We start from the raw sequence: 15,662 nt of genomic DNA, 5'->3' as shown, positions 1-15,662 counted from the left end.
CCCCACTCACGAGCATGCTCTCTCTCTGTCTCAAAAAAACAAATAAAATCTTTTAAAAAAAAGATATAACCCACATAAATAATTATTGAGGTCCTCAATGATTCTTAAGGTTATAAAAAGGGTCCTGAAACCAAAACGTTGAGAACAGTAAGGTAGAGCAAAGTAATATTTATAGGAAGTTCTTACTTCCTCTCCCAAGAGTTGTAGGTATGGTTTGTGAGCGAGCTGTCTAGTTCTTTGTGTCAATTGCGGTAGTACCACTGGTGGTGGTGGAAGGACGGGAACATACTCTTGATTGCGATCCACAACAGGAATTCCTTGCAGTATTCTATAGTATGATAAAAACAATAAATTTGTTTTTTAGGTCACTGATGAGTCTCATTTCATATCTCTGCTGAAATAAACACATTAACATTTGATATCTGTACTAAGCAGAAATTGTGCAGAAGTCAGATAATCAGAAATGGGAAATAATTCAAAATAATTTATCTTGGTTCTGTATCATTTTAATAGTAACCTTTATGATGGTTTCATTATATTGGAATAATAAATTCACACTGTGAAAGCCTAATTACAAAAGAAGTAAAAAAGGTCTCTACTTTCTGATCACTAACCTGTCCCCCACTCCAAGCCCACAGGAAACAGTCTCATTTCTTAGAGGGAGGTGAAGCGCCAGCCCAAGCAGAACTGCCTTCTCACAGTAAAGTTTTCTCCTCTTGAATCATATCTTGCCAGGATGACCCAAAAAACTATGGCATTAAATCTTCCTCTCTAGGCTACAAACTATATATATATAGTTTGTATATGGGTAACATATATATATATATATATGTTAGGGTATACACGAGAAACAAAACTTATAAACAAAAGCCTTAGATACGCCAAAGAGATGAGCTAAATGAAAATTTGAAGGCAATATGTGTTATTTATGACTGACTTGCAAACTGCTTAATATAACATGAATTTTGTACTAAATTTTATATTAATTTGTACTAATTTTTTTTTTTTAAAGATTTTATTTATTTATTCAACAGAGATAGAGACAGCCAGCGAGAGAGGGAACACAAGCAGAGGGAGTGGGAGAGGAAGAAGCAGGCTCATAGCGGAGGAGCCTGATGTGGGGCTCGATCCCATAACGCCGGGATCACGCCCTGAGCCGAAGGCAGACGCTTAACCGCTGTGCCACCCAGGCGCCCCTAATTTGTACTAATTTTTGTACTTGTTATAAAAGAACTATAAAATGAGTACAAAATGGGCTTACACAGACTGTGGCTGTATCAATTTCACGTGGACGTATTTAGAGCCAATGTTCTTGATATTCCATTATATGAACAGACAATCACTTTATGAGCCATCAAATGTGAAGACTAAGAGTACAGAAACCACCCAACTGACTTTAGTTACTTAATAATATGCTGAAACCCTCGGATCCTATCATACCAGCTCTCAAAAAGCAGGCCCACCCAAAGCTAGGCTCGTGGAGACAGAGCTTGCCAAAGTAGAGTTGTGGAGAAAAGCCTCCTAGCTCAACTAGTCAAAATGTTTTAATTCAAAGAGAAGATAAAGTTCAAGTGCCAATATGGTGAATATAGCAGACTGCCCCTAAACACCCAAATTAGCCTCCTTCTGAAGTGCTTTCCTGAACTGCTGAGGTAACACTCTCCTGCAGCCAGTGTCCTAGCTGTGATCCAGGATCCACGAACCAGATGCTCTCACTTACAATTTGGAAGGCAGAAGGTTCCCATGTTTTTGTTGGCAAACAATCACGGCCACACTGAGTTCTACTGTAGTAGTGTTTCAGTGAACAGTCCTTTGTAGGTTGCCTTTCTTTTTTTGGTAGGGGGAAGGGGGCGGCAGTGAGTGTATCAAACAGAAATACTGTGGTTCCAGAGTCTAAAGCTGTGACAGTAGAGGCCACTGGATCCCTGAATCACAGCTAAGGTAGAATGTTGCCAGTACTGGCTTCCAGATTTGCCACCTTCCTGACTATGCTAGAAGGAGCAGCTCCCTTGGCAGCCAGTTAAGTGTGCTGTGTGAGTCATCTCTGGAAGTCCTCCTGCCTAGAACCCATTTTCCCAATCTTTCCACTGATTTTTATAAGCATCAAATTTTCATTACTAACTCCCTTTTTGCTTAAAATACTTAAAAATAATTCTGTTTTCTGCAACTGAATCCTGACTGATACATACAGAACAAAAAACAGGGCAAAGTCTGTTGGCTGTAATACTGAGCCAAGAGAGCACATACGTCAACATCAGTAAAATATTTCTAAGATCAGGAAGGAGAGGTGTGACCTTAAGAAGCCATCTTGAGACACTGCTGTATTTTTACCTAGCTCTATACCAAAAACAAGGTAGTAAGAGTCATTCCCAGCTTATTGTCTTTTCACATTCCAAATGTGCACTAAAGAAAAGGACATTCCGGTTGACAGGAAGAGAAAGAAGTCATTGGACATTTTAGACTGTATAGCTCTGGTAGACATTTACAGAGGACCTTAGTGAAAGCCTATACAAGATTAGCAACTGTTTCTGTATGACAAAGATGAATCATTTACTTGAAATTTTTCTCCAAACGTTTCCTACTTCCTTCTTTATATGCAGAGGGAAGAACTAATCCTTTTTCTAGAGTTCACCCCCTTTGGAAAACACCGTTTCAGACTGAAAATCTCTTCATAACCAACCTCTCCCTCACGCCCAGCAGTAATCCCTGGTTCCGCTCCTTCTCCTTCCGTGGTGTCTGTCCTGTCCATTGCATTTTCTCTCACCTAGTCCTGTGATATCATCGTTACTGGCCCCTTACCTTGGACTCTCCCTCCTCCAATCCGTGCTAGATACCCTGCCAGAGGCGTCATCAGTCACTGCATCTCCAAATACTTTAATGACTGCACACCCTGTATGAACTCAAGCTCCTGAGCCTCGCATTCGGGCTCCTCCGCAGTCTGGGCACCACCTACTTGCCAATCCCACTTCCCATCCCTAACTCCTGGCCGAACCTACATTCCCTCTGCAAAAGGTGCCCGAGGGGCTGAGATTACTAAGGGGCAGGAGGGAAGACAGGCAAACCAAATGACAATACAGTGTGGCTATAAAAATGATGAAAAGAAGGCTTTCAGATCAAAACTCCTTCATGACAGCTTTATAAATCCCCCTCTACCCAGTCAAAATTCATCTTTCCTTCCCTAGTTTTCCTGCGGCACTCCATCTGATCTTTCATCGTAGAATATACTACTTTTGATTCTGTGTATCTTTTTCACAGTAGACACAGACTGGTGTGAAGAGAAAAGTGATTCTTACTCATTTTCTTTCTTCGGTGGATGCAACTGTAGTAGGTACTGAATCAGTGCTGTTGTATTCTGGCGCAGCGAGGAAAGCCTCACAGCCAAAGCCAGTCCCACACTCTGCCCTGGGGAACTGAGAGGCGCAGGTACTGCAGCGGCTCCCGAAGTGTGTTCCCTAACCAGCATCATTAACTTCACACAGGAACTTGCTAGAAAATGCAAATTCTTTTTTTTTTTTTTAAGATTTTATTTATTCGACAGAGATAGAGACAGCCAGCGAGAGAGGGAACACAAGCAGGGGGAGTGGGAGAGGAAGAAGCAGGCTCATAGCGGAGGAGCCTGATGTGGGGCTCGATCCCAGAACGCCGGGATCACGCCCTGAGCCGAAGGCAGACGCTTAACCGCTGTGCCACCCAGGCGCCCCTGAAAATGCAAATTCTTGACCCCCCCCATTCTACTTAATGAGTCAAAATCTCAGGGTGGACCCGGTCATCTGTGTTTTAACCAGCCCCATAGAAGATTCTGATAGATACTGAAGTTTGAAAACCACAGATGTACTGCAATCTTTCCTAAAACAGCCTGATCATAAGAAAATTCCGGGAGCTTGTCAAATCTATAGCTTCCCAGATTCCCCCTCTAGAGATTCTAATTCAGTGGGTTAGGGATAGAGCCTAGGAACTGATACCCTTATCATAGAGTCCAGGTGGTCGTTATGGGGGGCTGGAGCCTAAAATTCAGATATAGTGAGAAGAGCTAGCTTTTGGAATGAGGCTAAAAACCAGGACTTTGGTGTCACTTTGACCATTTGGCGTTCTATGTGGGGTAGGTCACTTTTCCTTCCTAGGTCTGTTTCTTCATCTATCTACAGCAACAGTGATCAGGTCTTTCAGAGTCTAATGCTTATAAATAATACATGTGAGAGTTTGCACATAGCGCATGCTCACTAAGTGGTTGGTATTACAATTATTTTTGGTATTATTGCCATTATTGAGGGTGTTGAATGAAGGAAACATGCCCACCTCTCTCAGAGTGAGTTAAACCTCTTTCCTTGTCTCCCATGGGCCAGAGATATGTTTCTTTGCTCTAAGCTGTGAGTACTCTTTTAAAATCTCTGCATACGTACTCTTGGAGTTACATAAAAGCGAACATGAGCTCCATCCTATGAAGCATGGAGACGTGTTCTCCCTCCAGCCCCCTTCTCCCCTTCTTGGTGTTACTCTAACAGAGACGTGCCCCCACCACATCTTTGCTATGCCTTCCTTAGAATTCATCTTGCTCCTTGGGGTACAAAATCTGGGAGAGGCTTCATGGATGGAGCTCACAGTTGCTTTTATATAACTCAAAGAAAACGTGTACAGGGATATTTTAAGAGTGCTCATGTGCAAAAGTTTTGCCAAAATAATACTTATATGCAATAGCGTATTCTATTCCACACAACAGTTTTTTCAAGTGCTTGTGGCAAGCCACGAAATTGATTTCACAGCCCCTTATTGGATCACAACCTACAATTTAGGAAATAGTAACTTACAAAGAATGCTGCTTGAGAAGCAAATTCCTAGATCTAGAAAAGACTTGTCTTCTTGAAGATTACAAATAATTTTCTTTAGCATAGTCTTCAAAATTTGTAGCACAGGTAATGAACACTTTGAATACTTTATAATAAAATAATAAATCTAAAGAAGATTATAACTATATAGATTTTCTTTTTTTTTTTTTACAAAATATGATTAGGGAAGTGGGGGATTTTATTTTTAATCATTGTAACTTCCTTGTTACATGCAAACAGTGACATCTGGTGGAATGACATTGCTTTGCTTTAAAAAAAATTTCAGCTTTCATATATTGAGTTATGAAATCATAGTAATGTCCAAATAATTCCTGTGTTTATAGTTCCATATAAAACAAAAATACATCAAAAATAATCTAATATCTCACCAAACATTGATCACGTATAATAAAATGACTTCTGTCATCCCAATCTGTATTTTTTAAAATATGCTTAAGGCTTATTTAGGTATAAGGGTTATTTATTAAAAATGGATATAATAGAAGTCTAATTGAGGTTACTATTGATTCTACTTCTAACTCTGCCACCAACTGTGATTTGGAGTGTGAAATTTACCCAGTTTCTGCATCCATAAATATGAGGTTAGGTTAGGAGAAGGGTAAGATCTCTTCTGGCTCTAAAACATGTGCGTCTGTGACATATCCCCAGCTAGACCTCAGACAGGAATTAAGTCTTATGTGCTTAATGTATCTTGGGTCACTGCCTAGATTACGTAGCAAGGAACAAGGCCAAGTAAGGGATGGGTGTGGGGGTAGGATTAGACCTAACCATTGAGGAATGGAAGACAATGCAGGAAATGGGGCAGAGTGGGGGAAAGTCTGTTCCACATACCCACGTTTGAAGGAAATATAGAGCAGAAGACAGAACACAATATTCCAAACATAGTATGCCAGACCACAGGCAGTAGTGCACTAGAAGTGGCATCAAAAAGTTCTGTCTTGGGACAATGGCACGTTCTAGTAGGGAGCAACCAGTAATAGGGAAAACAAAACCAGGCAGTATTCAGTGAAAGCTTTCAGTGATTAAGTAATTAATATCAAGGAAGTCTACCACAGTTTGCAAGGTCCCAGTCCTGGCCTAATACTCAGAAATAGGATTTCAGTTGCTAAGAGGGAACAAGAAATGTAAGAACCTCCAGTTTAATATAAGCAAAAGCCCTGCTTCCAATGTTGGGTCACAATGCATCAAATAAAAAACCAGGGTTAAATAAAATATGCATATCTCAAATTATTCAACTAGAGCTTGCTTCTCAGATTCTTTCTGGCTTATATCAAGATTTTTTCCGAAAACAAGATAAGAACAAGTATTCAGAATGAAGCATGAAAAGAAAAAAATGAGAGGGTCTTCACAAATTCACAAAACAGTGGGATATAATGGAAACCACATATAGAAGCAGAGAGATCTAATTCTGAATCTTAGCTTTTACCAGCCCTACATACATGGGCTAGACATGGAATCTCTGAACTACATTTTCTTCATTTGGGAAATACAATGGTTTTATCTGTTTATATAGAGTTGTTGTTAATACTAGATTATATAGGCGTGCCTGGGTGGCTCAGTTGGTTAAGCATCCGACTCTTGATTTCAGCTCAGGTCGTGATCTCAGGGTCCTGGGATGGAGCCCCATGTCAGCCTCCATGCTCAGTGGGGAATCTGCTTAAGGATTCTCTCTCCCTGTCCCTCTGCCCCTCCCTCCATTCACGTTCTCTTTGTCTCTCTCTCAAATAAATAAATGTTTTTAAAAAATACTAAATTATATAATAAATGCATCCAACACATTTTCTATTAGATAATTTTCTGTTTTTTGTATTCAAATATCACCACAGTATTTAAAAGATTCAGATAAAATCTTTGAAATGCAAGCAAACTTTATATAGTTCATTCATAAACTGTTAAGTAGTAGATATAGTGAGTCAAAATAATATCTCATGTGTCAGTATTTCAGTTTTAAAATAAAAATCCTCAAAGGAATATAAACTGCAAAATCAACATCCTTAATATCATTTTTGTAAGATGTATGTATATAAAATATGTGCATGCACAGAAAAAAAGCTTAGAATAATCTTTATCATATAGAAAAACCAATGGCAAAGGCCAATCTCTAGTATAATAGTTAACACTCACAGAAAAACTATATAGAGGCAAAACTCTCAGAACCTGGCCCATCCCACCCTCCAACAAATTTCAGGATCCTGAATGAAAATGAGTACTAAAACCTGCATCTTCTGGTGCTCCTACTTAAAATCTAAACATAGTATTCTTATGCCTCCAAGATGAGCAGTCAAGAAATGCCAGGTCAATCTACCTGATATTAACTTCGGGCAACCAGAAAGTGAGTACATAGAAAAATCAAATACGAATTCCATGAAGAGAGTCTGAAATGTTTAAGAAAGAAATATAGCATCCAAAAGTTATATGAAGAACATCCTTTTGGGAAAAAATTATTATAGAAATCAAAAAGTATTTTTTAAGATTTATTTATTTGAGAGAGAGAGAGAGCATGTGAGCAGGGGCAGGGGCAGATGGAAAGAAATAGACACCCCATTGAGGGGGGAGTCCGGCTGGGGGCTTGACCCCACCACACGGAGATCACGACCTGAGCCGAAATCAAGAGCAACTGTTCAACCAACTGAGCCACCCAAGCTCCCCTTAAAAAGTATTTCAGAAAAATTGTGCTTTCTTGACAAAAATCTATCAAGGAAATTTTTAAAATTCTTTCATGAAACATGTAACAAAAATTCAGATAAGACAAAAGACTTAGATTTTTCTTAAGAGATTAATAGAATTAAGAAAAAAGAAAAATGCTATAGCAGTATTAGAATAGTAGTTAGAGGGGCACCCGGATGGCTCAGTCGATTAAGCATCTGCCTTCGGCTCAGGTCATGATCCCAGGGTCCTGGGATTGCCCCACATCGGGCTCCCTGCTCAGAGGGGAGCCTGCTTCTCCCTCTCCCTCCTGTTCATGCTCTCTCTCTCACTCGCTATCTCTCTCTCAAATAGATAAAATCTTTAAATAAATTAATTAATTAAATGGTAGTTAGCAGAAATTTTTAAAATTTATACGCAGAAAATGAAACAATTAGGGCGCCTGGGTGGCTCAGTCGTTAAGCATCTGCCTTCAGCTCAGGGCGTGATCCTGGTGTTCCGGGATCGAGCCCCACATCAGGCTCCTCCGCTATGAGCCTGCTTCTCCCTCTCCCACTCCCCCTGCTTGTGTTCCCTCTCTCGCTGGCTGTCTCTATCTCTGTCGAATAAATAAATAAAATCTTTAAAAAAAAAAAAAGAATGAAACAATTGATTTGGAAGAAAGGTTTGAGAGATGAAGGAATATAAAGTGACGATAATGTAGAGGATAGATAATACAGATCCAACATATGGTTAATTGACATACCCGAAGAAAGTCATCAGATAAGTAGAATGTAAATACTACTTAAAATGAAATAGAAAAAGTTCTAAACTGAAGAAGTGTATTTGCATATTAAAAGGGCTTTTTGTGTATCAGGAAAAATTAATTAAAAAGCAATGCACTCCCCAACATGTGCCAGTGACGTTATTTAAGGCAAAATTTAAAGTCCTAGAAGCATCTAGGAGGAGAAGTGGAGAGGAAACAGATTACTTGCAAATAAAATAAAAACAGGCTTCAGATTTCTATCTCACAACATTAAATATCAGATAATGATACAAACCAAAAAAAAAAAAAAACCACACACATGGATAAATATTGGTAAATATGATAGATTATAGGAAATAGCAAAGAACTAAAACAAGAGAAAGAGAATATAAAGTAAGATGACAGGAATAATATCAAGTATATCTGATATGACAATAAATGAATAAGGGTGATCCAATCTATTATAAGAAAAATTTTGATTGGCTTAAAAAATATTCTAGTCTATGCAATCTACAAGTGACACAACTAAAACAGATTAAAAATAAAAGGGCAAACATACACCATATAAAGCAAGCCAAAAACAGGACAGAGTTTCATTTTTTATGGAATTAGTGTACAATCTATAATGAAAACAAAAGGACCACAGTTAACAGTTTCTTGAGTTTCCTTACACACACACACACACACACACACACACAAATTTGTATATAATCATATGTCTGTTTATATTTTAGTTCTACCTCCTTTCAGCACACAGAGCACTACCGTATTCTTAATTGAGGTTGCAGTGTATCCTGTCATTGGATGTGCCATAAAAAATCTTCCACTGATAAACACACAAGTTGTTTCCAGTTTTTAATTATTATAAGGACAATGAACATCGTTCTGCATGTATCTTAGTAAATGATACCAGCAGCATATAGATGGTATTTAAAGCCATGGTCTTGGTAAGGAGGGGAGAAAACAGGTCCCAGTATAAAAAACATTGGGCACGCCAATGTTTTGAAGTCAAGAGATGAGGAGATACCTGCAAGGGAGACTTGAGAAGACATAGTCAAGGAGGCAGAAAGAGAACCATAAAAGAGTATAGTCCCAAAGGTCAAGAGATTAAAGTGTTTTAAGGAAGAGTTAATGCAACTGTGCAAAACACTACTAAAAAGTCAAGTTGAGTACTGTGTATCTTACAGCAAATCTGATCGTGTCATTCTTCCTCAAAAAACTCTGTCAATGGTTTCCCAATACACTGTGAATAAGAATCTCTCCCCCAAGGCTCATTTGCTCTCACACACACATGCAGGGCATCTGTGAAATCCTACATGATTTTATTCATGCCTCCACTCAGCCTCCATCGCACCACTGCTCCTCCTGTTCTCCAATGCTAGACCTCTTTCCAATTCTTAGATGAGCTCTAACTGTCCACAGCAGGGACTCTCAAACTCCAATATGCATTCAAATCATCTGCATTTCTAACAAGTTCCCGAGTGATGTTGATTCACTCTTCAGGTTGCAATGTAAGTATCATTTCCTCAAACCTCCCAAGATAATCAGGAAATCTTCCAAGTTTCCACAGCACCCTGCACATCTGCATATTAATTGTTACATTCCTGATAAGTAATTTACCATGTTCTTTTCTGCTAATCTCCACATTCCCTGAGGGCAAGGATTATGTTAGCAGATGTTTCCCTAGTGCCTAAACTCTATGCCTGCCACACAGTAGGCACACAAAAAATATTTGCTGATTGATTTAAGTGATTATTCAGATCTATTTTCCTTTACAAGAAAAGATAATTACAACACAGTTTAAGAAATCAGGTTACAAAACATTAGGTACATAGCATTATCCCAGTTTTGTTCTATGCTATTTATCTGCATACAGAAAAGTCTGGAGTCACATATTTAAGAATGTAAACAGTACTGTCTCTGGATGGCAAGATTTTGGATAATTGAAGGGGTTTTTGCATTTTCTTGCATATTTGCTGAAGTATTGTTCCTATTGTTATTTTGTAACAAAATAATAAATGATATTAAACATTTAATTCTGACACTTAGCCTTTGGTTTTCCAATTGTTGCAGTTGCCACTGTTTTAATTTATAGAACTAACAGTCTGTTCACATTTTTTTCAAAATGTGACTAAGAATTTCTCTTGTAACTTGAAGTCGAGTGGAAGGTTAGGTCTGGGATCTATAGCCTAAGTACTGCTTACCACGAGGAAGCTAGATTTAAGGTGAACCTGACTTGAGAAGGTCAGCCCATGTTTGTGAGACACCATTTTTTGCCCCCTCCCTCTTTATTGATGGTGGATCAACAAAATACACAAGCAATTCTACATAGACAAGCCAGTGAAATAGAACATAAGTCCATAAATAGACTCAGTAACACACTGGAATTTAAGGTATGAGAAGTTGGCATTTCAAATCAGTGAGGAAAGAGGATTTATTGAATAAATGATATGCAATTAACTAGTCATTTGGGAAAAAATAATGCTTATTCTATCAAATTAACTACAGATGGATCAAGGAAAGCTATGAAATTACTAGAAGAAAATATGAGAAAATACATTTAAATTTAAGTGTAGAAAAGCCCTTTCTAAGAAGGATACCAAGACTAAGACACATGGAGAATGATTGCTATAGTTTTCACCACATAACAATTAAGACTTCTGGATAGCATAAAACACCATAAATAAAACTAGAAAGTAAACAACAAATTAAAAGAAACTGTCTACTATCTATGACAAATAATTAAAATCTTTAATATAAAAAGATCATTTATACAATTAGGAATAAATGAGTGATGACTCAACAGAATATGAATTGATAATTCTCAAAAGGAGAAAAATAGCCAAAAGACATCTAAAAATATGCTCACCATCACTAGAAATTAAAAAAACTATAATAATAAAAAGATATGTTTCCTCAGCGGATTAGAAAAAAATCAAGAAGACTGATAATAGGTTGTCTTAAGGGTGAAAGGAAATGAACAGCATCATAAATTGTTGAAAGCAGTCTAAGTCCATATAATTTTTCTGGAGAGAAGACTGGCAATATGCATCAAAAACTTAAGAGCAAAAAAAGTTTAATAAATTACTCCACATTTGGAGTCTTCTTACATTGCAGCTTGGTTAAGTTAGTGAATAATATGAAAATATTTAAATGTTCACATATACCCTTGGGTGAAAAATCAGTCTATAGAATGCCATACATGGTTTAAACACATGCACATACAAGAGATGTTAGAAGACTATTCATCAAACTGTAAGTTAATCTAAGTGTTTAAATACTTTCAATGATTTACCTTATTTAAAACCCCAAATCTAAAATTCTATGCTAATTCTAACCAAACAACTATAAACTCCTCTTTAGAATACAGAAACTTTAAAAGCAAAATTATAATCAATATGAAACATTTTTATAGTCCTCATCAAAATTCTATCTAGCAAGATAAAGGTAACTTTGAACAATCTATGCTATTTTAAATAAACTTAAGTATGTACCTATGCTAGTTCATTAAAATATCCTTGGTGTTTGCCACAAATAACAATTACTATATGCAGAATTAGGAGAGCATGAAAACAATACAACCACAAATATTGTTATGCTTTGTAGTTAACTGTTCATCTCACAGAAAAACCAAAAACTACTAAATGAAAGGGTATGTGTTTTGTGTTTACAATCACCTTTCCTGAGAACACTTATTAGCGCAGAAAAAATTATGCATTTCTCCGAACTTGTAGGCTCAGCAGACAGATATATTTTGCAAAGGTTAAGCTATGTTTAGCAAGGTAATCCTCAAGAGAGGGGTGCCAGAGAATTAAATATGCAGTACTTAAATTAACTTCTTATTTGGTACTTGGGAACAAATTGCCAAGAATTATCATCATCAAATAGAACATTTATTGACTCTCTTAGAAAAGGAACGATCTACTTGAAGAAAAAAAACTTTAGAATTGGAAAGAAACCAGTATTTGTAATACTCCGCATGACGAACACAAGCTATAACTCCACAAACCATTGAGTAGCTTACGGCGCTGATGGAAATTACTCAAAACAGTAGCTTAGTGACTACCCGGTTATGTTTATGTCTTTATTTTCCACTCTCAGCTTTAGGCTTTTGAAAGATATTCCAAAGAATGTCATACAGAACTGTTACTTTCTACCAGAGAAGCAGGAAGTTTTGAAATTTCCAAAATTCTTCACATACAATTTGTTCCCAAACTTTGAAAACCACGTACCTGACAGATCAAAACTAAAAGACTTAGATGTTTAAGATGATGAATAGGAAATGAATCCTTGGAAAACATTTTTGCCTAAATAGAGAATAAACATGAGAATGACCCTCTTTTAGGAATTCAAATTCAATTTCATTGTGATTACTGAACGCAGGGAAACTGGATGACTTAAAATCATGAAAGAATGCAGTAAAGTGTTACAATTTTTACTAAAAGTCAAGTTTGAGGAAATGAGCTCAGAAAACACCATGAAAAGAGTGGGCAAGTTACTAATAATTCTGTGATAGTTCATGCAATTAAAAGTGGTCTTTTAAAATATTCTCATATTTTAATGAAATACTTATAATGCTTAAAATGTTATACTTAAATTTAACTAAATATTTAATGTTTTCAATATTCTCAAATGTGTAGTAGATGATTTTTCGGGAGTCCTATCAGCTCTTCTGAAAGGCAAGAGACTTACGAATATGCATTCTCAATGGGCAGGTGATATCGCCCTCAAAGGGGTGAAAGTTGGTGCCTGGGGAGGGGGATGATGAAAGCTTATTCTTTTTATGTGTACGGCATACACATACACACACATATATGTATATGTATACATGTATATGTATATATGTGTCTGTGTAAATAGATAGATACACTACCATAAAGATCAGCAATGTATATCCAGGATATTAAAATGCAACAGGGGAGGGCAATTAGGAGGAAAAGTCTAAAAGCCTTCCTTAAAGGAGTAATAGTGAAAAAAAGTTTGAGAAAAACTATGTTAGACACATGTGGATTTTTATCACTATCCAAAGATGAAAACTTGGGCAAACAACCTGATATTATGGAGCCTAAGCTTCTTCGAGAATAAAATGGGAGTTACGACTTCTTATAGTTGAAGATTTAAAAAGAAAAGGTGCAATGCACACCACACAGTGCTAGGATTGTAGTTTCTGCTAAATAAATGTGACCTCCACTCCCTTTTCTCCTCTCTTTTGAGGATGCTATAAATTACATCCTCTCCATGAAAGAATGCTCAGATGCCAAAGGAAAGTGAGACATGAAGAGAAATGGAAGAAACTCCAGGGGCAATGACTTTTGTACATGATCCCTGGACTCAAGTATGCCCAGAGGTGGTGTGAAATCTAAAAGACTGACTTTGAATCTCAAATCTGTGATTTTCTTAATTGTAATAAGCCTAGCAACGTGGCTTGATTTTTACGAGGCTCAATTTTCACATCTGTACTCCACAGAGTTGTTACAAAGAACAAATGAGCTAACGCATGTGACACTGTTTGGTAACTAGACACCACTAAACTAAAGTTACCTTGTGATAGGCCGCGGGTCATGGTATTAAGAGCAGGAAATGAAGATGCTGTCCTAGACTGTGTATGTACTAGGAAGGAATGGAAAGGACAAAAACTGCTCCTCTCTAGTATCTGAAAACAGAATTGAGTCTTCAAAATCTAAACCTCAAGGGCAGAATTTCTTTGGCAGTTTAAATCTAGTTTAAAAGAAAGTTACCAGTGGAACTCTCACCTGTCTCTTCGCTCTTCATCTGTAAAGTGATGATCTAAGAAAGAGGTTCCCAATATCGCAAGCAGAGTATCGTGACCTTTCTTGTCAGCTGTATGGTACACTCGAGAAGCCAAGCGCAAGTTAACAGGTAGTTGCTGGGCTGGGACAGTGGTGCACAGATCATGAAGGGTAGGAGAGGGGTAGTCTTGCAGAATTCTGCAACAGAGGAAAGAAAGTGGGCTTCTTTGATCATTTGTGGTCTTTTCGATATAAAATACATTGACATTGACATTTTAGTTTAGGCTCTAAAAACGGTGTCTAAATGTATAAGCTTTAAAACTATAATATTGGTTTATAACAAATTTAATATCACCATTGACCAGATCTTCAAAATTATATATCCAACTTTCTGCTGAAGATCTCAACCTAGATGACTTACAGATACCTCAGAAACAACAGGTCTAAAAGCAAACTCATTGTCATCTCACCCCAAATCTCTTCTCTCCCGATTTCTGTAACTCAGTTGGTGACCCCATACTCAGCCACCACGTATGACGTCTTTGCTACTCTGCCCAAATGCTAATGTCCCCGAAGAAGTAGAACAATGTGGTACATTATCCGTTAACTAGCCTCACTGGAACCCAGGTCTCTAAGTTTATGCAGCATCTTCCTTCCCACTGTGCTCGAACTTGCCTCTCTCCTGCCTTCCCAAAGTACAGAAGAAGGCATGAAGACCTTTCTTAATTCCCACTGTCACTTGCCATCCAATCAACAAATACATATTGAGCACCCACCATGTACTACTACTGTTCTGTGCCAGGTGATCTATACACATTCTCTCCAACTCCCACGGTGAACTTATTAGGTGGGAGGTATTATTACCCTTATTTTAGAGCAGGCCTATTTTGGATAGGTTCATAAAATTAGTAACTACTAGGATCTAAATACAATACCGCTGATTATATATTTTTTTTCCTGTTACTGCCTGTTAATGACCCCTGAGGTGGAAGTGACCCCTATCCAGGACGACTCCATTCCCACCTCCCTACTATAATTATACTCTTGGGGATGCCTGGGTGGCTCAGTCGGTTAAGCGTCTGCCTTCAGTTCAGGTCATAATCCCAGGGTTCTGGGATCAAGCTCCACATTGGGCTCCGTGCTCAGCGGGGAGCCTGCTTCTCCCTCTCCCTCTCCCTCTGACTACCACTCCCCCTGCTTGTGTGCTTACTCTCTCTCTCTCTCTGTGTCAAAATAAATAAATAAAATCTTTTTTAAAATTTAAAAATAAATAAATAAATAAAATTATACTCTTACATTAACCAAAAGATGACCTTTTCATCAAATCAAATCAAATGAACTTTAGATCATGTTCTCTAGGACCTCCAAGACACAGCTGACAATATTGATGACCCTTCCTGAAACTGCTTTTTCTTTGTGAATTTTTTTAAACCTGTGCTGTCCCAGCTCTTCATCTACCTCTCAAATTCATCATGATTTGATTTAGTCACTCGATTTTCTTTCTCCATCCCAAACGGGATGACTTCCAAGGTTGAACTCCCCTTTGCATGATGGAAAAGTAAGCTTCAGTGTTTCTATTTGCTCTTGTGCTGAGACCTCTCAAATTTCAGCTCCAGCATCACTATCTCACATAGGCTCCTGGTCTGTAAGATACAAAATGCTGAGCCATCTTTGACT

The 15,662-nt window shown here is 37.8% G+C and overlaps 1 protein-coding gene across 2 annotated transcripts in view; it reads right to left on the bottom strand.

Annotated features, from left to right (window-relative positions):
* The window catches only part of TTC6 (tetratricopeptide repeat domain 6), a 178,727-nt gene that overhangs the window by 92,381 nt on the left and 70,684 nt on the right, over window positions 1–15,662 (bottom strand). For both annotated transcript variants that reach the window (XM_045800386.2, XM_087858961.1), the window contains 2 exons: window positions 13,989–14,183; window positions 187–328 (listed from right to left, as the gene is read on the bottom strand). In XM_045800386.2, coding sequence (XP_045656342.2) covers window positions 187–328; window positions 13,989–14,183 — 337 coding nt within the window. The remainder of the gene's footprint in view (window positions 1–186; window positions 329–13,988; window positions 14,184–15,662) is intronic.

The sequence above is a fragment of the Ursus americanus genome, chromosome 35, assembly GCF_024610735.1.
Source record: "Ursus americanus isolate L20-20 chromosome 35, mUrsAme1.1.p, whole genome shotgun sequence".
Taxonomy (NCBI): domain Eukaryota; kingdom Metazoa; phylum Chordata; class Mammalia; order Carnivora; family Ursidae; genus Ursus; species Ursus americanus.
The sequence above is the reverse complement of the archived record's forward strand: the minus strand, read 5'-3'. Positions and strand labels throughout refer to the sequence as shown.